The 24,708-nt window shown below is 35.8% G+C and overlaps 2 protein-coding genes across 5 annotated transcripts; one reads left to right on the top strand and one right to left on the bottom strand.

Moving 5' to 3' along the window:
* Positions 1–500: 500 nt before the first annotated feature.
* On the top strand, positions 501–6,266 carry LOC133311269 (O-fucosyltransferase 29-like). The gene is made up of 9 exons (XM_061512291.1): positions 501–1,164; positions 1,273–1,363; positions 2,056–2,132; positions 2,405–2,493; positions 2,578–2,767; positions 2,955–3,136; positions 3,510–3,612; positions 3,872–4,200; positions 5,647–6,266. Exons 1-9 carry the CDS (start codon positions 907–909, stop codon positions 5,924–5,926), a joined length of 1,599 nt encoding a protein of 532 aa, XP_061368275.1. The 5' UTR covers positions 501–906; the 3' UTR covers positions 5,927–6,266.
* A 231-nt stretch (positions 6,267–6,497) lies between these two features.
* Positions 6,498–19,488, bottom strand: LOC133311286 (uncharacterized). Of its 4 annotated transcripts, XM_061512312.1 has the most exons (17): positions 19,282–19,488; positions 19,094–19,185; positions 16,951–17,888; positions 16,000–16,860; positions 15,191–15,715; positions 13,611–13,984; positions 12,902–13,380; positions 12,450–12,502; positions 12,249–12,356; positions 10,517–12,162; positions 10,183–10,291; positions 9,473–9,647; positions 8,994–9,061; positions 8,765–8,880; positions 7,827–8,690; positions 7,588–7,663; positions 6,498–7,490 (listed from the first exon to the last, which is right to left on the bottom strand). In XM_061512312.1, the coding sequence occupies exons 3-17, from the start codon at positions 17,876–17,878 to the stop codon at positions 7,474–7,476; spliced, it is 6,399 nt and encodes a 2,132-aa protein (XP_061368296.1). In that variant the 5' UTR covers positions 17,879–17,888; positions 19,094–19,185; positions 19,282–19,488; the 3' UTR covers positions 6,498–7,473. The 4 variants fall into 4 exon arrangements, with proteins under 4 accessions (XP_061368296.1, XP_061368295.1, XP_061368293.1 ...); XM_061512311.1 differs by having other exon boundaries at positions 16,000–17,888; XM_061512309.1 differs by having other exon boundaries at positions 6,499–7,490; positions 9,473–9,653; positions 16,000–17,888.
* Between the last annotated feature and the right edge of the window lie 5,220 nt (positions 19,489–24,708).

Raw genomic sequence — 24,708 nt, 5'->3', positions numbered from 1 at the left:
TTTTGTTTTAAAAAAAAAAAAAAATTTGTTAAAAAAATTATGTGACGTATCATAATTAATTTAAAATAAATAAATCAAACCAAACACCTTCTAAATTTATAATGTATATATTGCTAAGGTAATACATAAAAGGTATTTTTATATTCCAATTTCACCCTTAAAAATTTCCGACATTGGTTAACGGAGTCAGCACTTGATTCGTCATAGCGTTAGTTATTATCGGTCCTTTAAACCGGGAGAAGTAAAGAGAAGTAGTTAGCCACTTTCCAATTCCCATCATGCTTCTTGAATCTTCAGGTTATTCTATTTTCTTTTGTTTACCTTTTTTCCGCTCAAGATTACTTCCATAAAACCAGAATTTGCATAATTTGTTTTGTTTCGTTTCGTTTCCACACCCAGATCAGATCTCATTATTTATGTCACTATTTCCTTCCTTATCTGAAGAACGTTAGTAAAAACTAAAAAGACTAGTGCCAAGTTAAAACGTAAGAGGATAAATAATCACACAAATAAAAAATAAAAATAAAAAGCCATTCGAGGCTGAGAAAATGACAACTCTGCGTTTGTTGCAGCTTGCTCGTTCCTCCAAACTCATACTCATACTCACACTCACACTCACTCCAAACACAAACACTGTTTCTTTCATTACACATCCACAGTGATTACCACTGATACTAATAACTCAAGAAAAACCCTAAATTAGGGTTCCTCTTCCTCTTCCTCTTGATCTTGCTGAACCTCTACATTACTTAGTAGTTAGCTGCACCTACAGTATCCTAATTGGTTATTATTAGTCTTCCCCACACATTTTGGAAGGAACGCAACGCAACGCAACGCAACGCAATGGGGTTTTGTTGAATGAAGGAAACGATGCTGGTTTGGGGTTCGTTAATCTGACCCAAGCAAATGGTGGGTGTGGGTGTGGGCAAGGGGTGGAGGTTCAGTTTGTTTTCGACGAACGTGGCTCTGTTATCGCGACCTAACAAACATTTTTGTTGGAGATCGACGACGCCGTTTCAGCAGAGGAAGCCGATCTCTTGGTCGGTGGTTTGCGGGTTAATGCTTTTCGGGTTGGGTTTGATTTCGCTTTTGACGGGTCACATGGCTTCTAATCTTGAATGGTACTCCAACCGATTGGTCCATCGCACTTTCTACTCCAGACTGGTAAATCTTCTTGTTTTTTCATTTTCGTGTTGCAATGTGCTGTGCTGTTACCACACAAGTTCGATTGATTGATTCGAGTGCTAGTTTTGCATGTGAATCTCTTTCTAGGATGGGAATTATCGTGCGCCAATCGATGTTTGGAAATCACAATATTCTAAATACTACTATGGATGCAGTGAAAGGGGACGCCATTTTGCTCGTGAGTTTCTTTATCAACCCCTCTGTTTCTTACTCTACACATGAGCACCGTTCAAATGCTCTTCTTTCGTGAATTACAATTCTTTATCAACCCCTCTGTTTCTTACTCTACACATGAGCACCGTTCAAATGCATCTTCTTTCGTGAATTACAATTCAGTATTTTCTTTGTGCCAAAAGTTTGAGCTGTTATCAAGCGCCATTGCTATTTTAGAAAATTTTATTTGCGGAGTTTAGTTAACTCTCCTCTGTTGCGTGAAATCATAGGTTTGTTGCATTGGCTAACAATGGAAGCGATTCTACCTTCTTATTTATGGTGTTTTGCTAATACTATAGATATCAGATTCTTCTAGATTACTTACCTGTGGCACTGCTAATGAGATCCATTGCTGGAATCATCTTCTTCCTGCTCTTTTAAATATGTATGTATTCATTGGCTGCAAGGGAAAGAGCTATTGTCCTTGAAAGTTTCTTATTTTGTTTTGAACACACTATGTTTCTTGCTAACCATTGATGTGCACAAAACTTAGACTGATAAAATCTGGGCCTTACGAGACTTGTGAACAAATTGAAAGGCTCCATTTTATGTTTTGATTTGTTTGTGCACAAATTATCTCCTTGAGATTGGGCTGAGAAATATACTAACTTTTCAATGTGTCACTTTCTCTCTTATTTTGGCAACTGGATTATGTAGCTGCTGTGCGCGAACGAATGTCAAATGGCTACTTGCTTATTGCAACTAGCGGAGGACTGAACCAACAAAGAACTGGGGTAAGTAGGACATAAACTTCATGATCTGTTGAATCATAATCATAAGAGGTTTTTATAAGATCTTTCGTCTTAGTTGCTTCCCTACTGAATAAAAGCATGACAACGTAAGAGCTTTATACAGTTTTCTCTTATCTAATTGGCTCTGATTCAGTTGTTTACAAGAGAATATGAGGCTTGGTAAGGTTCTCTTTCCTAGTCATGCAGATAATTTAGAACTTTATAAATGAATATGTTCTTTATGTGGAAATGACAATCAATGTTCCTGCATCCAGATAACAGATGCTGTCGTTGTTGCACGAATTCTTAATGCTACACTAGTTGTACCTGAGTTGGATCATCATTCTTACTGGAAGGATGACAGGTAATCTGCAGATCCTATTATACATTTACCATAAGAATCAAGTTTAGTGGTTCATTTAATAAAGACACTTTTGTCTGAATACAGTGACTTCATCAATATTTTCGATGTTGATTGGTTCATTTCTTATCTTGCAAAAGATGTTACTATTGTCAAAAGAGTTCCTAATAAGGTCATGCGGTCAATGGAGAAACCCCCATATACAATGCGTGTCCCAAGGAAATCAGACCCTGATTATTATCTTGATCAAGTTTTGCCAATACTTTTGAGACGACAGGTATGGCAGCCACTTTACTCGTTGCAATTGGTACATGTTTGAAATTTCTTAATTCACTAGAGGATGTTTTGATTCGTTATATGAATGTCATGATGAAAAATTAATAATTGGTTTTTGTCAATTTGCAGAATGTCTCTGTGAATTTGGCTGTGGTAACTAAGTAAATAATATTTGGGACATTTTTCAGGTTGTGCAATTGACGAAGTTTGACTATAGACTTGCGAGTAACCTTGATGATGAGCTACAAAAACTGCGTTGCCGTGTTAATTATCATGCTTTGATATTTACAAAACCTATACAAGAACTTGGTCAAAGACTTGTTATGAGAATGCAAAAGATGGCACACCGTTTTATAGCAGTCCATTTGAGGTTTGTTTGATTTTTCACTTTTCATAACTTCTTTATGGTGTTCTGAAATTTGAAAGTCATTGTAATTCAACATCAACATCAACAACACCTTTATCCCAAAATAGTTGGGGTTGGCTGAAAGTCATTGTAATTAGTTGAACAATTTCAAAATGTTGAATTGGAAGTATTTGTTGACTTACTTCTACTTTGGGGTGCTAAGGAACGGGACCTCTCAAATTCAACTTTATCATGCAACTTAATAGTTGCACTAAGTTGATAACAACTTCTTGTTTTATTCAAAAGTAGGAAATAAAATGAATGACATAAGAATTTGGGAAGCGAGGGGGATCCATGTTAATTGCCACTAACAGTATTCATGATTGATTTATGACAGGTTTGAACCAGATATGCTAGCATTTTCAGGTTGTTATTTTGGTGGGGGGGCAAAAGAAAGACGTGAGCTTGGTGAAATCAGAAAAAGGTGGACAACATTACCTGTAAGACTACAAGCCATTGATTCTACTGCTAAAATCTTATTCATTCAACTAGCCAGATTTTGACATTTTGTCCTTTCTTAACTCTGCTGACTTTCTAAAGGTGTTGAAACCTACTTTGTTTCTGACACAGCCTACTGTAATATGCTTTCGGAGATGCTTTCTAAGTACAATTTTTTTTGCCGTATAAAACTTCTTAAAGTTGAAGTTAGTTATTTTTATGCTGGTATGAAATATTTGTCATTACCTCATGATAAAACAGGATTTGAGCGCGGATGGAGAGCGGAAGCGAGGAAAATGCCCACTTACTCCTCATGAAGTGGGTTTGATGCTGCGGGCACTTGGTTTTGCAAATAACACATACCTCTATGTTGCATCAGGAGAAATATATGGTGGGGAAGAGACTATGCAGCCTCTCAAAGATCTTTTCCCTAACATATATACAAAAGAGATGCTTGCTGATGAAGAGCTGAAACCTTTCCTTCCATTCTCTTCCCGCCTTGCTGCTATTGACTACGTTGTTTGTGATGAAAGCGATGTGTTTGTCACTAACAACAATGGTAACATGGCAAAGATTATTGCAGGTCGAAGGTAAGAGTGTTTAAAATTACTCTGATGTCCTCTTTTTGTTTGGTTGGTACATTAACGAACTTCCTTATTTAAAAAAAATCATACTGAACACAATCAGTAAAGGATTATCCATGTCTCATATTGGAATAGCTAGAGTCATAATTATTATTGTTCTGTTATGAAATGTGGCTACTATGTTGCCTTATTTACTCTCGAATTATATTGAAAGTTGGTGGGAGAACAGTGTGATTTTGGTTGGATTTAGGAAATGTTGTTGTAGTTTACTATATGTATAAAAAAAAGGGATCAGTTATACATTTAGGATCCTCTGGAGCCGTGAGCTTAAAAATTGTGGAAAGATACAGAGTATAAGATATAGATTGGGTATAAAAATGGTCCACGTAACGTCTTAAATGATGTTATGATCTATCCTGTTCCTTGTCCCCCTTTTTCTTCTGGTGATCATTCCACTAGCCTTCTAAGATGTTTCTCACGCCTTGAACAATGTTGCAGATAATTTATTTTGGGCTAGGAACAAAAATTTCATATTCGGTGTTGTTTGGAATTAACAAAATCCAGTTGTAGAGCCAAATTTGAAAAGTTCCAAGGAAAATCGAGGTGGTGTAATATATATAGTTCCCAGACCATAACTTTTGGAAGATTAGTATGTATATTTTAGCTTAGCCAAATGCCTTTTACTATGAAAACCCGTTGAGAAGCCAAACTTGATTCGGTTGATAGTAGAATAGGTGGGATAACATTTAAGTCAAATTTGTATGATTTAAAAAAACAACTGTTTTTTATGTACGAACAAAAAAAAAAAACTTTTTTTTTTTTTTTAGTTGAATTGGTTCTTTACATGGTATCAGAGCCTCGGTATACCAGGTTCGATCCTCACCGCCCCCCATTTTCTTTCTAGTGAAATTTCTTTCTTCGCACAGGTAGGTGGGTCTGTACATTGTTCACCCTTCAAGCCCATTGGGCTCTCGTGTGAGGGGGCGTGTTGAGATATATAAAATCATTAATATAGCTTCACCCAACAGTTTAAGCTTTTGGGTTGAATTGGTTCTTTACAGCTAATACTCTACCATTTGAGCTAGACTTGATTAACATATAATCTTCAGTCAAGAGTCAATAATCGAGGAGATTTCAATTTCCTTGTTTACCTTGTCAACTTCCTCATTTACCAACAAAAAAAAAAACTTGATGCATGTATTGTCCTATGAAAAATATAACTTGTTTCAGGAGGTTTTCTGCAAAGCCTATGTTTGCCTTGCCACTTTTTTATAAACCGGAAAATTTAAAACTTGATGCAATAGTATACAGCATCAGGGTCTCTTTAATTGTCATCCCACCTGCTTTTGTGGGTCATAATCGCTTTTACTGACTATAGCATTTTTGTTGTCAATATATATATTTTTTTGGTAAACGTGCCTTCTCTTAAGTTTTTCTTTTTGTTTGTAATAGGAGATATATGGGTCACAAAAGAACCATCAGACCAAATGCAAAGAAGCTTAGCACGCTATTCATGGGAAGGCATGAGATGGAGTGGGATACCTTCGCCAGAAAGGTTAAGGCATGCCAGAGAGGATTCATGGGAGAGCCAGATGAGATGAGACCTGGACGTGGTGAATTTCATGAATACCCCTACTCTTGCGTGTGTGAGAGACCATATCTCGATGAACTCAGCAAAGATGTATACCGTTCCCCTAGACACGTTGCAATAAACCTGACTGCAAAAGCTTAATCCACATCGAATGGAAGGCCAAGCACATGATAAAGTTAGTTACTTTTGACCAGGGAGGTTATTGGGTTGAAAAAAAAAATATCAATTAAGAGTTGTCACCCACTCTGTTAATGCCATCGGAATGTCAATTGAAAATTGACATGCTACTGGAATGCCTCCATTCATCAGGGGGGTCCAGTTCATTGGTGGGTGACTCAGTTAAGATCAAGACATTAACGTGTTGCAAAATGTTAATATATATATATGCTTACAGTAGATTGCATTTAGGTAGTGTTTGGTTCGGCAGAAAAAAAAATTTATTAGAAAAATGTAATTGATAGGAAAAACAAAGGAAAGTAAATTTGGTAGGAAAGTTTATAAAAAATTGTTTGGTACCGCAAAATATTGATGGAAAAATTGGGTTAAAAAGCCTGATGTATGTTTGGTTGAAAATAAAAATTAGATGGGAAAAATATCTTCAATTACGAAAGTAACCTTTATTTTAAAAGTTTGAAATGGTCATGTGTGCTTAAGAAAGAAGGGTAAATCTGTCATGCCATTCATCTCTTTTTTATTTATCCGATTTCTTCCAACAATTTCACCTTTACAAAGGACTTCCTAAACAGCATAGACTCTTGTTTTTTACTCATTTCTCTCAATTGCTAGGCAAAGCGTTTTGATGGGCAAATCTACCACAATGCTTCAACCAAATGTGGAGATGTCTCTTATCCACATGCACTTCTTCAACCAAACGTGGAGATGTCTCTTACCTGCATACACTTCTCCAGAAGTATTTTCACTTCTCTCTGACCAAACACTACCTTAAGCTCTTTTAGCTGTGGGTTTCTCTTCCGACAAAACTGAGTTCCACCTTTTCTTCCATCCTGGACAGCTCGTGTTCATGCAGTAGCACATGCAAATTCAAATTGGAAAAAAAAAAATTAAAAAAAATGAATAATTAAATCAAGATTTTTTGACTTTAATCTAAAATAGTTGGGCAGTAAATAGTGAGATGTCGAATCTAAAAATTGAAACCAATTACTTAGATTAAAAAAATAATTAATCAAATATATAAATCACTCATCATTATTAGTTTATTCTAAGTTCAATATATTAACTAAATTTGTCATTAATTAAAACTTTTTTTTTTTGCTTTTTATTTGTCAACCTAAACGTAAGAGAGACAAATGAACGCTAACCCTAGCAAAGTAAACCAAAAAAGGGACCGGTTAGAAGAGGTAAAAGTCAAAGCCAAAGGGACGATTGGCTTGTAGAACATCACGTTATCATATAATCATCAAACCTACAAACAAGGCAACATGGAGAACTTCCATATACAGCAAAGGCTACAGAACCACACGAGTGGGGGATCAAATCACATTTAAATAAGACTAAAATCAATATGACCAACTATCTACTGAACTATAGTCCGCCTAAAACAAAGGAAGCAAGAATTTCCATTCCTAGGTTCCCTATTATAAATAATATACACATCTATGCTGTGCATTTGTTAATCTAATAACGGGCTGATCCTTTAACTGTACCGCATCATTGCAAGCTTCTTCCATTCAACCCTGGTTATTACCTGTTACAACTTACAGTGTTAGAACTGTAAAATAGACTCAACCAGCAACAGAAGCAAGCACTTGACTCAATAAAAACACTGGGATATGGATTCTCACCTTTAGAAGTACTACGATTATGTGAAACCGAAGGAATCTTTGAGATGATCAAAGAGCTCTGCAAGCCTTCTAATAGCTGCCATGGAGTCAACCACCATGTCAGATTCAAAAACAAAAGGGCATATATAAAATACAACTTTTCAAAGACAGTGAAAATGGTTTCACACTAAGGAAAAGATAGAAGAAGATATTTCATTAGACACGATTAAGAACAACCATTTTCAGTTATAGAAACTTACTCTTGACGTTGGCTGGATCCTGCGATTGGATCTACGGGGCTCAGCAACATCAGATGTTGAATTCATGGGATTGTCATTTAAAGCCTTTTCTACCTGACCCTTACCGAACTTGTCCCCGGCAGGTGCAAGTTTTCCTTTACTTGCTCTTGAGGTGGATGTCTTTTTAGTGGGAAGTGCATCCGCTGAAGTTGCCAGCGATGAAAATAAGATGGGTCCTTCTGTCACTCTATCAGTCGCAGAGTAGGGTGCTCTATCTGCCTGACTTTCACTCTGTGAAGCATTCTTGAAATGATTTGAAGAATCCTTGATCCTTTCTGTAAGATCATTGGTAAGAGAAAAAGCGTTTGATAAAGAAATGTCTTTTGGTGGTACCCCTCTACCCAATACACTCCGTGGTTTTCCAGACTTAAAAGTCTTGGGCTTGGAGTCAGCTCCAAGTTTCTCTTTGGTATCATATTTGGAACTATTTTTCCATCCTCGGGATCCCGAACCTTGAGGCATCAAGAAATTTGCAAGTTTAACCGAATCATTTCTATCATTAATCTTACTGCTCCCATGTGCAACATAATGCTTGCTTACTTCCATAAATTTCCTTTTCTTCCCAGGTTTAGGAACACCAAAAATCACTCTTGATCCTTCTTTTTGAAGACCAGTCCTTGTCACTCTCTGTGCATCCGGTTTATTTTCATTCTTGCTGCTCTTTCCAATGTTAAACACTTTATCGTTTTCAGTCAAATTAAGTAATCTCATTTCATCAGGGTTTGCTGACTCCACAGCATCAATACCTTTTGACATCTTGTCTTTCCCTTTTACCTCTGTAGCATGACTACCCAGTTTGGGTCGTTTTTCTTGTGGTGTATCGCCCTGTATGCAAAATGTAAAACTCAGCACAGACAGGCATGTAGTTAGAACATCAGAAGCAGCTACCAACAAAGTACCTCATGCGTAGAACTGTCATTTGCTCCCACCTTGGAAGATTCAATCCACTCCCCATCCTTCCAAATAAGGGATGGACGGAGATGCCAAGCTCTAACAACCAATGTTTCACCACTAGCTGCAGAAAGACAATCAGATTATATATTTCAAAGAACCAGGTACTAAAGCGCTATACATTTGTAAGAAACCATGCACATTACAAATTAATTTTTAATCAAGAAATATACATACCAGGAAAGTGGACAGTTAACGTTGTTTCATCTTTCTTATTCTTCTCTGTGATTACTCCTCCTCGCCAGCTGATAACAAAAAACTAGCATGTGAGACAACTTGAACAAGCATATTTATCTTTTTCGGTTTTTTGTTACAAATAATGCTCACTTTTATTTTTAATACTTGTTAGTTCATTTTTTATTATTTATCTAATTAAACCATCTTACTCCTTTTTTTATATAAAAAATACTCTAATCTCTTTTTACTCAACATACTTCTATCAAAAGAATGGGAAACACAATATGATAAGATTAAAGAACGGAAGTACAAAATAAACCTAACTTCATAAGCCAACCAAACCCACAAACATCCATGTCTATCACAACGGAAATCAATAGTGATGATATTATATTGTATCCATACACCATGTTAATAGAGTATTGAAAAAAGGCCAGTAATAAATAGCTAATAAAACAGAACTCAGTAGATAAGTATACCTTTCTTGTATCCATGCATCGACTCTATCCCCAACAGACCATGCATAATCTCCCATAGCGGCTCTACGTCTCTTTCTTGTACCTTCATACTGCAAACTAGTTAGAGGACGAGTAGTACGTATTCTGGGGGGTTTGTCTCCTTCACCTTTGAGTGAAACCCATTCCTTTAAGGGCCCTGCACCTAAAAAGTAGAGAATTAATGCATGAATACACACTCATACACAATTGAATAAAATCTTAATGAAAAATGGCAGGCAATTCATTAGCAAAATCTCTAAACACGTAATTTTTTATGATTTATCTAAAGTGCACAAAATATACTTCCAAAGCCCCAAGTATGAATTAATTTATTAGCCCTATCGCTAATAACTCCAGCAAAATCCCATAATTCTCTATGTGGTTTGTCTCCTTCTCTAAAGTGCACAGAATCTACGTTCAAAGCCCCAAATATGAATTAATTTATTAGCCCTATCGCTAATAACTCCAGCAAAATCCCATAATTCTCTATATGGTTTGGTCTAACGTAGCATTCATATCTGGATGTTCCCTTTTAAAAGAGTCCTCCTGATTGTACACACAAATGGGCCCAAGACCATCAGGTATTACCATAATAGCCAAAGAATGGAAAGACAGTCAGGTCATTTTTCTCACGGGTCAACATAGAAACTTTCATTGTCATCAAAGTACAAGCATGTATAAGCTTAACCAACCTTCAACAGCAACAAGCGAAGTGTAGCATACATAAGCTTTACCATCCTTCAAACTCAAAATATTGGCTGTGAACCACGCAGCTTTATATCCTTCATCATCTTTGAGAACCTGATACATATGATTGCTTCAGTTTATGAGGAAAAATCTAATTTTAAAGCAACACATTTCTTTTCAAAAATGTAAAGAATGCATGTAAATTAATTAAAAACTAGTACCAAATCATCAGTAGAGTTGGCATCAGAAAAATGAACCCATGGGCATTAATCTGGCTACTTTAACAAGTTTAGTACTTCAACTCAAAAAAGAAAGAAAGAAAGAAATAATTAAAACAACCTCTACAAGTGAGCCCTCCTTGATGTTATTTGCCTCCAGATTTTCAGATCCATTACTAACAGTGAAAGAGGAAACCTGCATTCCAGGCTCAGATCCAGGAACCACATCAACAGAATTGACTAGACCAGAAACCCTGCGGCCCTTCGATCCTCTTGAATTCTTTTCATTGATGTTGATAGAAGTTGAATTGTCCCTGTTCTGTGTATGAGAAGTTTCAGGAATATCTCTAACATTGTCAATGTTCACCAGATCCCTGCTCACGTCTTTCAATAATCCAACTTGCTGAGAAGACTCTCGAGGTGCTTTCCAAAACCCCTCCGGACCAGCTTCTAATAAGTCACTTAATTGCAAAGGATCACCCATAGTTACAATCTTTCCAGCTTGAGACACAGCTTCTGCTGCTAGCTCAGCAGCCTTCACGATGGCATCCATATTTTCAGCTCTTTTTGTGGCAGCTGAAGCATCTTCCACTCTCCTTTTAGCTGCTTCCTTTGCAGCAACAATGATAGAACCAGGACTATTAGTTGCATTAGCACCATTCAAGATGGAAGCAGGGGTAGCTTTTCCCAAGTTACTCGTACCCTCATAACCAGATGAAATCAATGCTTCATCAGCCATCAATTTTGCCTGAAATGCAGCATTTGATGCAACATTGGCAGCTGCAGCGGCTGCCCTTGAAACAGCTGCAGCAGCTGCGATTGCAACTGCTGCAGAAGCTAATTTGGCCTCAATATCTGACATCAATCCAGAACTTTTATGCTTGTCCAGCTGATTCCATAACTCCAGGCTATGATTCACTGCAGCAGCAGAAAGAGCAGAAGCTTCCTCTGCATGTACCTTAGCCTCCTTAACTTTCAAAAGAGACTCATCTGACAGAATCCTCTTATCAACATTCTGATCACTTTTGGGGAGATCAGCTAGAGAAGATATAGATACAACTGATTTCTCAACAGCAGTTACAGGCACATTCCTGACAGGGGTCAGGACAGCAACAGAAGTAGATGTCTGGCGACTGACAGCAGGAGTCACCAATTGCAAAGCCTTCTGGCTAAGATCCTCAGCTACAACCTTTTTCCTTTTCTTTGGCTTTGAACCTGAAGAATGCTGAACAGGTGGTACTGTCACACTATTTCCATCAAGCAGAGAGGCAGTGGCAGTCCCTACAAAGATACTTTGCAAACCTGCATTGGAAGCTGGAAAAGCAGGAGTACCATTCTTTATGCCAGAGGAAGGAGGCAGAGAAGATCCTTTGACTGAGCTTAACTTAATTGTGTCTGAGACAGGTGATGCAGAAAGATGGGCACTGTTGTCTGGTGCAGGAGTTGGGGAAGCAATCCATGGTCCATGAAGGGAGGCTTGGGGTATCCAAGATGTGTTATGTCCAAGAAAGTTCCTCAGAGGTGGAGTTTGATAAGGATGCAAAGAAGTAAGTGCTTGTGGATAATCCACAACAGAACCTCTTGCAAGGGCACTAGATTGCAGGGAATCACAAGAGAGAGTTGGTAGATTCCAAAGGGGAGATGAAAGAGGTATCAAGGGGTTTACAATTGTTGGAGTAGCCTTGCCGCTGGATCGACCAAGAGGCGAAGAGACACCTTTTACTTGAACTGTATTTTGCTTAATTGCCAAATCAGAGGTTCTAGCAACTGCAGATCTCAATTCTCAACCATCAATCAAGTCAAAAAATCAAATCAAATAAAAAGCTAAACATATATATATATAGGAGATATACCAGATCGTGATTGCAGAGGTGTTTCTGGGTTAACGGGATGAGATTTTTGACCATGCTGCCTCTCCATGCAGGCACGCCAGGCATTCTCCCAAATGCTCCTTCCACCATCTAAAAAACACAATATCTCGGAACTCAATATTTTGTTATGAATAAAAAACAGAAAAGGGCAAGCAAGGGAGTCATTGTAAACAAAAAATTAACCTGGCCCCCCAAAAGCTGATATCATATACGCCTCATCAGGTGCTGTGCCTTGACTGCAACAACATCAATAACAGAAAAAATTGGCTCACTTAATTATCATTCTTGAAAGTCTAGAATATTCTGTTGCTAACACTAAAAAGTTACCAGAGCAAAATAACTTTCTCATGCAGATCTAAATGTCTCCCATGAACCATGACTTCAAATAACAGTGTAATTGAATGAGCATTGAATAGAAGTAAAGTTTAACACAACAGAAAGGCAAAGAATATAATCAGCTAAGATTATTCCATTTTTCAATTAACCATGGGGAGTGGGGGTGTTAGGTCATGTCTTATACGAAGAATAGGAGAAAAAATGTATGATTGATGATTCATTAGCAGAAATCACATTTGTGTAGCATCCATAACAATTAAATAACATACAACAAAACCAACATTTGAAGTTGAACTCACATCAAAGCTCCATAGACAAAGATCTGTGCTCGCAATTGTACTTGTTGTAGATCCGTGAAAGGCTGATGAAACAAAATTGATGGAGAAGCAGAAGTATTCAAATCAGGAAGGATAGATGTTGAAGTATTTACAAGAGCAAATGGCTTGTTAATGTTTGAATCACTGTGCCCATACTGCTGCACCTCATTTGATTGCATCAGCTGGAAACTAGGAGATGGGCTCAGGGAAACTTTGGTTGATTTATCCCTTCTTTCAGACTGTCTAGCCAGAGTTGTGTCTTTCACGTGACTTCCTTTTCTAGAAGATTCCTTTCCGGCTGTCTTAGTAGATGATCGTCTAGTTTTGCGCTGAGGTGTGGCCTTAGAACCACTAAGAGCCACTTCTCCATCTGATATCTGTGGACTTCCATGGGAGATATTTCCTACATTTTTTATTTTTGAAGGACCTAGACCAGAAGTTGAAGGAGATCCCTCCACAGCCTTCAATAATGAAGAAGCAGAGGGAGAAAAAAAGGAAAGAAGTCTATAAGATCACTTCATATTCATGATGAAAACAACAGAATATATCATCCATGCATTCACATAATGAACATTCCAAGAAGCCCCCTTGCACATTCAGGAAGAAATTCAAACAGGAAATATAAGCAATGAAGAGAATAACATTCAGATAAAAATCCTTAGCTTGGATCATAAAGTGCAACAACACTTACTGTTGATGCTTTGTTGGTTGCAGTTGCAGTAACAGGAACTGGTTGCCTCTTGCCAACATCTTCTACATTCACATCTGCAACATCTTTTTTGGACAAATCAACCACTGAATTTACCTCAGGAGCCGAGCTTCTCTCATCTTTAGATGCATTATTCCCCTTCATATCTTGAGCAGTAGACAATGTATTTTTTGCATCACTATTGGCAGAAGCCTTAACTTTAATCTCATCCTTTTCAGTTAGAGAAGGGCTTCCAAATGTACTAGGCGGACTGCAAGCACTATCGGAAGGAAAGTTTCCAGTCTCATGCAACTCAACAGAAGAGTCAGGTAAAGGAGCAGAAGATATGGAACCTTTGTTTCCAAGTAAAACATCACCTACAAAGTTATTCTTGTAATAGGTAAGGAGACATTTGAATTAATGTTTTGATAGAAAGAACATGTTATGCACATCGCCAGCAAAAACCACTCAGCACCAGACATTATAAAAAATCTACCATCATGACATGGTTATTTATCGCCATTGACAATGGAGCCATGCTTATAAAAGGACAATTACAAACATATAGGGCTATGCCGCTATGCAGAGAAAAATATAGTGGTCATCAGAATGGTTGGGACGCCGCTAACTGACACAAATAACACTTGTGAACCCCAGAAGACTAATATCTCAGGTTCAACTCACTTTTATCACCTTTGCTCCTTCACGACTGGGTGTATGCTACTGATTTATCCTGTCGAAGGATGTGTATTTAAGGGAATCTTCTATAAAGAATTGTTTCCCTGTCTTTATTGCCTTTCAACTTGGATGAGGCTCCATTTTCCCTATTCATGAAAATTTCACTTCTCCAAGAACCTCAATAACCAACAGAAATCTGATTCAAATTCCAAGTTGGGAATTCTCAATTCTTTCTGCAGTTCTAACACTCTTAATGCCCAACTAAGGGTCTTGGTTCCGCAGGTTCTTTCACTTGTAAATCTTATTTTCTCCATAAGATCCTTTCTAGTGTACATCATGATGGTCTTAGGCTTACAAAAAACGATTGAAATTTCAATAGCGAGAGAATTGACTATGGAAGAACTAAAAAACACATTTGGATTGCTCATATAACCAGGATTTTGTTCATTGTCCCTCACTTATATTGTTCTCTAATCGCTATCATATTCTAAATTGCATAAGCTTTAGAACTTTAATTATAATTTTTCCTTCTCCTCCCATGCTGATGCAAAACCACAATTTGTTAAAGGAAAAAAAAAATTCTTACTTTACATAGCAGTAAGTTACTCCGAGAAATCACAAGATGCTCTTTAACTTAACATTTAATGAATGAATACATATAATCAGTGTGTTCCTGAAAGTTGTATGGCATAAACAGACAGACAAAGTCATTTGACAACGAGAACATCTACAAAATTCAATAATAATATCATTCAAGCAAACAAAACTTGAGAAATTTGCATAGATGAGGGCAGGTATTATGGGTGTTTTCCCCATGTTCTAGAAGTGACGCATAAACCTCACAACAAAATGCAGAATATGAATGGAATTTAATAAGTAGACAACGAGACTAGATTAAAGATTACCTAATATTTTTGAGGATGATTTCTCATGATTCTCTTGTACAGCCTCCTTGCCATCATTAATAAGAGAAACTGTGGCACCATCACCCTGTTTGTCGGATGATTCACATAGAACTGGAGGCACACCAATTTCTTTTGTGCATTCCTGAATAACCTTAACATCTATTATTACTTGAGGTTCACCAATCTTTACAGCACCATCAGTCTCTACAATGTGCAGACAATCACTAGCCCTCTCACATAACAGTTGTCTAGAAGTATCAGAAGAATGATGTTTTTCAGATGCCGTAACAGGACAAGAAGCAGTTTCCTGTTCAGAAGACCCAGCAAGGGTAGATATGCCAGCTTCCTCATCTATTTTAACTGAAGATTCTTCCTTTTCCTCAGCGCAAGAAGACTCCACAGGAGTTATCCTTTGAAAATCACTGTGACCAGTAATTTCACGTCTGGAAACAACTTTGCTAGGAGGTGGAACGTCAATTATCTCACAGGATGTCAAACCAATATTTTCTGAAATAACTTGTGAAGCTAAAAAATAAAATGAAAAAAAAACCTTAAAGTTAGGAGCTATTATAAATTTGATCCTATCATATATTAAGTCAGCTTTCTTTTCTGAAGCAATCACATTAATTTAAATATGATCCACTATCAGCGGAGGACTTTTTACTCAATCAGCAAACAAGTAACTAAGGTTTTTCACATGTATTGCAAGATTTTATTAAATTTTCAAATAGGTGGCATCATATGGTTCATTAATAGTGGAGAACTTTTTAGACTGCCAGCAGTGTAAGATTAATTCTATTACAATATACCTGAATTATTGATAGGCGTGACATCTATTGATACTGTGGAAGTTGTCAACTCAGTTTCCATGCTACCTGCACTAAGAGATGATGAAACTACTCCCTTATCAACAAGATGGGATCCGTAAACATCACAATGCATTTGGCTAGAGTCACAAGGAATCTTTTTACTCTCTTGGTCATTTACAGAAATATCTTGATCAAATGTTTCATGGTCCCTCTGTCGGTCAGGTTCGTTGTTTTCGCATATTTGAGATGATTCACCCAAAATGGCAGATTTTGTTGAAGAAGCCGCCACACTGAAACTGGAAAACCCTCCAACCGTGTTGTCACTATTTCCTTCACTAACAGTAGAAATGTTATTTTCCTCAGCAGAAGACATAGATGCCTCTGACTTGCTTGATAAAATCTCTCTATCCATGTTGTCACTAGTATTAAATAACTCATTTTCCTTAGTAACACTGCTCTCACCATATGTCTTTTTGTCTATGACATCCACATTCTGCTGGAGATGAGGGGAAATCCCACAACTGGAGTTACTAACCTCAACCACCTGGCCCTCAGATATACAATCATCTTTGATTGAAGCTTTTGGTATTTCACGTGTATTTAGTGCAGATAGATCATCCATCACCACATCTTTAAGCAAGTTTACATCTTCACTTGCACTGTTCCGAGATGGATCGCTGAAACATACATCTTCACTGCATCTTTCTGCTTTCTGCAAGTCTGAAACAGCAACGGATTCCGTTCTCAAGGAATCCTCTAAACTACTTCCGCCAGTTTCAAGGCCTTCAACTACACTCCCCCCCTCCAAAGTTTCTTCAGTGGGGATTGAACAAAGAGATCTATCAGGATGATGTGCATCATCTGCAACTGCATTTCCATCCAGAGTCTGAATGTCAACAACAGCTTCTTCGTTCATCATAGAAGATTCCAAATCTTGATGAGGTGCATCACCTCCAACTGCATTTCCATCCAGTGTCTGAGTGTCTACAACAGCTTCTTTGTTCATCATAGAAGATTCCAAATCTTGATTATTAGTTTGTTTTTGTAAAGGACCTTGCTGCTCATCACCCATATTATTCACAGATGATTCAGTAATATTAGTTTGCACCACAAACGCAGATGAATCATCTTGAGTTTTGCCATGATGTGAGTCATCATCCACATTCTCAACTTCTCTTCGGTTTGTATCGTCATTTTTGTCATCAGTAAATAGAGTCGGACTCTCCTCAGACATAGGCAAGTCAATGTTTCTGCATATATCATTTAGTTCCATATTACCTGAATTTCCATCAATGGATAATTCACCTTCATGACCTTGGGACACTCCAGCCTGAGACTGCTCCATTCCTACATCCTCCTTTAATCCAGACAAATTTGCATGAGTACCACCAGGTGGCCGTAAATCTGTAACATTATCTTTAAATTCATTTGTATCATCAGGTTTTGGATTGGGGTCCATTTGCTTAGCTAAGCAGGCCAGTTCATCGCTGGCATCTGATTCCAGAATAACAGTTTGTCTAGGAATATACTCCTCCTGTCCAACAGATTTTAAAAGCATTTCAACAGATTCCGAGGAAGTGGCCTCGGACCAAACATTGTCATGCCTTGATATAGAGCAAGATTCAGCTGCAGTTGAACTAAACTCTATACCACTACCCCCCCGGGAGAATGCGTCAATCCAATGGTTATCTTCGTTACTTTCAATGCCAAGGAAAACTTCAGCTTCAACCAAACTATCAAATCTTAAATTAGGTTGAAGGCTTTCATCAAAATCAAACTTGGGTAGAGCATATGGCCTTAATACTGGAGGAAATTTGGTGCTACCTTCACCAGCTAAATGGAGATTCTGGCTTTGAAAATCATTGTCATCATAATCCATGGATGAATCCCTAATAATACAAATAAGCATATTAGAATAAGAGAAGCAACAAGAATAGTGAGCTTAAATATATGCATGCATAAACAGAAACACATACATAAAGACAAATATAAAAGCAGACACAGGCACACATAAGATCCACCATGTAGACATATGCATGCATCATCCAAGCATCAATGTGCACAGGGTACACAAACACACAGATGCACAAATACATAGAAATTCAATAATTTAAATTAAAAAATTGTTGGCTTGTTGATAACAAATTATCACCCACGTACAAAGCATAGAAACATAGAACCTCAATTTAACAAAACATGAAAAAATATTGTAAATTTAAAAATTATTTATTGCCGGTTACTTCAAAATCTCAAGCCCACTTGCAAATATGTACCTATTACCTATCATAGCTAGTAAAATAAAAACCAAATATCATATCACAAATAACTGAAGTTCCCCAATGGTAATATATATATCCAATTTACAACTGATGCACTTTGAAAGAGGGGCCAGAAGAGAGTAATGCCTTGAGTTTGTAGGCTGTCTAGTGATTTGGGTAATTGTTTTGAGAATACTATGCAGGGAAAAAAAATTGGATACGGTAAACCTAAATAATTGAAAGAGTCCAAGTTATTTTGATCTCATAAGTTCTACAGAAAGGTTAATCCTCAACGGCCGTAGAGTATAAGAAGGCTTCTTTGGCACAGTACCATAGTAGCAGTCAGCAGCTTCTTTATTAGACTTATCTTATTAAAAAAGATGGCAGGTTTAAGAATCGATACATCAAGCAATTCTTTAAAAATGAAAAATAATTTATAACTAAGTGAAGTGTGTTATTGTTTTGACTCGATTAAGAAAGCTACTTAATCAGCAGTACAATTGGAATACACTTCACATAGCACCAATCTTCTCAAAGTATTAAGCAAGCCCATCCCTTAACAAAACGTCCATATAAACCAACCAACCGAGTAATAATAAAAGAAAGAAAAAGAACAACAACTGAAACAGTTTACACACTAAGATTAACCACCTTGTTAAATTAAAAGGAGTCGTTGAACGATTCTTCTCTGCGTGAATTAGCCAATGGGAGTGGTTAGGAAGAAAGTAAACATTTTTCAAACAAAACTCACCATTTCAAAGCAAAGGAAGCAAAAGTTTTTGCCCTAATCACACAACAACAAAAATTAAGAACCCAAAGTCGGACATGAACAGTACCAGAACAAGTAAGTCTAAAGACGCTACCTCCCTCCATCCGGCGAGGAAATCCAACCCTTTTGATCTCAGCTATTCCCCAATCGTACTGTCATCTAATCCACCAAACACAAAAATCCCTTCGTCAGTGTAAATTTTCAGCACAGGAAAAAAAACAAAAAGGAACAGCAACAAGTTCAATTGAACCTCACCGGTTGATTCAAGTTCCGGCGGATCGAATAGGGTTCCGGCGAGAGTAATAAGGGGAAGCGGAAACAACACGAAGAGTGTGAAACTGATAGTTTACGAGTGGATTTGTTTTTCTTTTACTTTCCTTTTGTGTTGTTCTTCTTCTTTCCTTGGCTAAGGAAAAAGCACTCCACAATTTTGTTTTTTTCCTCAAGGAAGAGAAAATATATGTCAGCGATGGGAATCAAAATTGAAGGAAAAAAAAAAATGGGTTTTGTTTTGTAAATAGTCAAGATCCAACGGGTATAAACTATAAAGATCGAAGATGATCATTATGTGACACGTGGATGGTCTTGATTCGCTCATAGAAAGTACATACTATATAGGGTTAAGCACAAAACCGCTATCCGTGGAAAACAGCGTCACGTATACACGGCTGATTGGTTTTTTGAAGAGAGAAGGGCAAATAAGTCAAATAAATGTCCGATCAGATTCAGATGGTATAATCCAACGGCTGATAGAGGATTTAGATAAAATCGGTACTTAGGAGCGTGCAGCGAGACTGGTTTTTCTATTTCGTTCGTGTCATTAAATTATTTTAAATTAAATGCATAATAAAAATAAAAACTCTAACACGTGGCAAGGTAATTAGATTGATTTGTTAGCATAGTAATGGACCCTTGGATGCCCGTGGGCTGATTGACATCTCGTGCCATAAAATATTTTCGATGCTTTTTTGGGAATACTGATTATTTTGACATGCTTCATCAAATTATTTGTCAGACTGTCACATCAATAATAAAAATTCTAGAATGTCACGCGACATAAAACACTACACTATGTGGCGAATTATGATTGCTGATGTGGCACGTCTCAATTGGAAGAATAATTCGCTTCACAGTATAGCGAAATACGTGGTCAAAATATCAGAGTGCACAGTCAATAACACGACACGTGTCAAGCCAGCAGTAATTCGTTACACTGTGTAACGAATTATGCAAGATGATGTGGCAAAGGTCTGTTGGATGAGTAATTCGCTACACAGTGTAGCGAATTACTGCTGGCTTGACACGTATTCTGTTGCTGACTGTGCACTCTGATATTTTGACCACGTATTTCATTTCACAGTGTAGCAAATTATGTCGCGTGGCATTTCAAAAAAATTACTGTTAACATAACAGTCTGATAAATAATTTGGTGAAGCGTGATAAAATGGTCACTGTTCTCTCTCTTTGTATCGAAATTTTTATAAACTTTTTTATCAAATATAATAAAAAATAATATTTTTATATTTATTTTCACTCATGTCTCATATTTTTTATTTTTGAGCATGAAAACTCCTTGTGCAATCATTTTTTACATTGTTCAACTTAAAAAAATGGGATAATCGACTCTTATGTACACAATCAAGAAGTAGGGTGCACTGTGGAGCCCATTTTTTGATTGTGCCGTAGAAAACAATATTTGTTTCTTGCAACGAGACAATTATCCAAAAAAAACTATATTAAAGAGGATTGGTTCAATGGTTACATGTTTAATTTTATTTAAAAAAAAATTGGATTTAAGTCGTTATGAAAAAATGAGAACAATTCCTAACTCGAACAAAATTGTTTCAAGGATATATATGGTTTATCAAAAAAACAAAATTAAAAAAAAAAAAATGGAACCATATGGCAGCGTGCTATGCACAAGTTTACTATCACGTGGCAGTGTGCGACGCTAATAAATTTGTATAATTATTTAATTTAAAGAAATTTATCAATTGAATATATGGATATGATTATGTTTTATTTATTTTAATTGATTATGGAAACGAGGTATTAAATCTAATTAGCATGTGATGGATATTTAAATTATCCTGATGAATTTAAATTGATAAACTTTTATGTTAAAATAATTATTTTGCAGTGTGAGAGGTCAAATTATATTCACAAATTAAATTTTCCACCGAATTAATTCTTAGTGCCTGCTTGGGAAGTATTTATTTAATTTCTCTTCTCCAAAACAGGTTTTTACAAAAGTTTTTACAATAAAAAAAAATTATAATGAAGCAAAAACAAAGATTTATCAAAAAAATAGGTTGCTAATCAATTCCTCAATGTATATAAAAAAAAATTCATGACCAAGTGGTCACAAGTTTGATTTTCATCGCTCTCATTCTATTAAAAAATAACTAAATTGTATGGAGTTTCTTATCATAGATAGACAGAGCCCGATGAATTTTTTATTGTGTGAGGTGTGTGTTAGATAAATATATTATAAAATCATTTATGTACGAGCACCAAATAATCACACACATAAATCAACGACAACACAGAGAGAATAGAAGAAATAATAGAGTAACAGATTTACATTGATTCACCTAATGTGAGATATGTTCATCAATGTTTAACTATTTTATCCTCACCGAACTCATTACAAAGCACTATGCTTTCAAGAGGAATATAAATATGCTTAAAAATCCTAAGCAACAATAGTTATTCATGAGTCTAAGCTCAAACTACTAAAAAGAAAAATAAAATAAACCTGAGGTCCATTATAGTATCAAGCCTTTGTGGTCTCGGTGGCATTGCCCCCATACCCCTGCCGGGGCAGCTTCCCAAGACCCTCGTTTGCTTTCTCTACATCCCACCAACAAGAGTTATCATTTGAATGTGAAGTATGAGACATACCTAATATCCTAGTTGGAGGACATACCTAATATCCTAGTTGGAGAATGCTTCAGATATTTCTTTAATCTCAATGCAGTTGTACACCATTTAAACTTCTCTAAACTCTCTGTCTTGGTTTGAAAGTCAACATTGTTCACCTTAGTTTTAACTTTCTCTAGCAATACAATCTCATATTCTATCTTCTCTCTAATAAAGTAATACTATATGCCCATGTGCTTGACCCTTACATGGAAGTCTGGGTTTTAGCCAAGAAAATAATAATCTAACTATCACACTCAATAATCACCTCTTATTATGTAAAACCAAGCTTTTTACACAATCAGCGTAATTAAATAACCTTCTTGATAGCATGTGTCGAGGCCATGTACTCTGCCTCTATAGTAGATAAAGCAATCATGCTCTACCTCTTACTTATCCAGCTCACAAATTTGTCAAATAAGGGAACAACGTATCCAATCTTAGACCTTCTAATATCAACATCACCTCCCCAATCAGCATCCACAAAGCACTTAAACTCGAATGGTGACTGTCCGCTTGAGCCTTTCATGCCTTTGTAGAATAACTCAAAGTTAGATATACCACGAATATAACGGAACACATGCTTCACTATGATTCAATGCTATTTTTCTGATTTTGATATATACCTGCTCAATACTCTCTCTACTTGAGCAATATCAAGATGAGTACAAATTATAGCATATATCAAACTCTCATCTGCACTAGCATAAGGAACTAGCGTCATCTCTTTTTTTTCTACTTCATTATTGGGATAGTGATCAGTTAATAGCTTTAAATCTATAGATATGGGAGTCAATGTTGATTTGTTGTCAATCGTATTGAATTTCTTGAGAATATCCTCTATGTATTTCCGTTGACTCAATCACAACCTTCCTTTTTCACGCTCCTTCTTGACTTATATGCCCAATATCACATCTCCGAAGCCTAAATTTTTCATTTCAAATTGCTTTGTCGACGGTCATTTGATAATCTTGATAATCTTCAAAGTGTTCTAAGCAAGTAATATGTCTTCAACATATGAGGTTAGAATAACAAAGTCAATTTCTAACATTTTCAAATAAATACAATGATCAACATAGCAACAGTCAAAGCCAAGCTTCAACACATAAGTGTCAAACTTAAGGTACCACATCCCAAGGGACTGCTTCAGATCATACAAAAACTTATTCAGCTTGCAAAAATAAGTTCTCTTATCTCTTACTATGAACCCCTTTAGTTGCTTCATGTAAGTAGCCTCCTCCCAAATACCATAGAGGTATGTAGTGTTTACATTCAATTGCTCCACCTATAGATCACACGCAACTGCCACAGATAAACGAGTCTTATGAAATTCAACTTTGCACAGATAAAAACACCTCATCATAATCATTTCCTTCTGTTTAAGAATATTTATTTGCATCCAAGTAGGCCTTGCAATGCTCAATCTTCCTATCGTCTTCCTACTGTTTTTAAAAATTTTTAATTCATCATTTTAATTTTTTTACCAAATTAATTATATAAGTTGTTAAATTAATATAATATCTTCCTTACTCCGCACGTCTTCCCAAAGCTAATTTTATTATTGCCACCAACTTTGAAAAATTAATGAAATTAATATTGTAAGGAAAGTAATATTTAAAAAAATTAGAGTGTTAATTTAATATTTGAGACATTTTCTAATGTAAAAAAACTAATAGAGAGATTCGATAATTAAACAAGTTGGAGAATGAAAGTATGCTGTTGATTAATTATTTTTTTGTATAATATTAATAATTAATAACTCATTAACCATTAAATACTGTTTACTTTAGATAATTTTTTTGATAATTTTTTTGGCAAGTTAAAAAAATTATCAAATAAGTTTTATCAAACATATCTCTGTACAATTTGAAATTAAAACAAAGTTATATAATTTATTTCAAAATCCATTTCATTTGTTTATAGTCATTTTAAACTTCGATAGTTAGATAAATGTAAATGTCTTTAATAATTTTATTTAAATATGTACAACTATTTTAAATATGTATAATGTATTTAATAAAAAATTTAAATCAATAAAAGATGTTACTCAATAAATATTGTATTAATATATATATTTTTTTATTTAAGATTTGTATATATAATAAAATATTTTGATTTTTGTTTATTTTCAAAATTATATAAAAGTTTAAAAAATTTGAAAGGTGAAAATATAAAAAGTCAATAAAGATGTTACTGAAACATCCATAAAAATTAAGAAAAAATATATATTACTGAAACAAATATTTAGACCCAAAAAAGTTATTTTACGGACCTTACAATATTTTTACACAATCAATTGTTTTTCTCTGTTTTATTTATTTATTTATCTTTTACCTTTGCAACACGCGTCATTTTTTATTTTTATTTTGTTAAAATCAAGCACTTTTCTGATGTTGAACAACTCTAACCGTTCACATCTTACGGAAGTGCAACTTATTAAAAGCCATCATAATCAAATATCCCTACATATTCCAATCAATTGTCATTTTCGGTAGATCCCGACTCCCGTGTATAAACTGAATTTGCACATTTTACCACATAAATAAGAAGAGAAAATATTTTCTCATGTTGCATGAGAATTCAATTCTACCTTTTGATTTACGTGTAAAGTTTTTCTTTTCTTTCTCTTTTTAATAAATGTGGGACCCACCACTAGTTGAGTCACAACATGAGAATTGAATTATCATGCAACATGAGAAAATCAAACTCCAAATAAGAATCTCATCAAAATTTGAAAAGTTTTTTTTTTTTTTGGTTAAA

This window comes from Gastrolobium bilobum, unplaced genomic scaffold (assembly GCF_033153095.1).
Source record: "Gastrolobium bilobum isolate Gb01-03AN ecotype WA unplaced genomic scaffold, APGP_CSIRO_Gbil_v1 utg3539, whole genome shotgun sequence".
NCBI lineage: Eukaryota > Viridiplantae > Streptophyta > Magnoliopsida > Fabales > Fabaceae > Gastrolobium > Gastrolobium bilobum.
This window is presented reverse-complemented; position numbering and strand designations above follow the sequence as displayed.

Coding starts and splice junctions, on each gene's coding strand:
- LOC133311286 (XM_061512309.1), bottom strand. CDS start 17,878: ATGGATTATGATGACAATGATTTTCAAAGCCAGAATCTCCATTTAGCT. Junction 15,716..15,999: donor CACGCCTATCAATAATTCAG/GTATATTGTAAT, acceptor TTTATTTTTTAG/CTTCACAAGTTATTTCAGAA. Junction 9,654..10,182: donor TTCGCTTGTTGCTGTTGAAG/GTTGGTTAAGCT, acceptor TCTACTTTTTAG/GTGCAGGGCCCTTAAAGGAA.
- LOC133311269 (XM_061512291.1), top strand. CDS start 907: ATGGTGGGTGTGGGTGTGGGCAAGGGGTGGAGGTTCAGTTTGTTTTCG. Junction 2,133..2,404: donor TGAACCAACAAAGAACTGGG/GTAAGTAGGACA, acceptor TCCTGCATCCAG/ATAACAGATGCTGTCGTTGT. Junction 2,768..2,954: donor CAATACTTTTGAGACGACAG/GTATGGCAGCCA, acceptor GACATTTTTCAG/GTTGTGCAATTGACGAAGTT.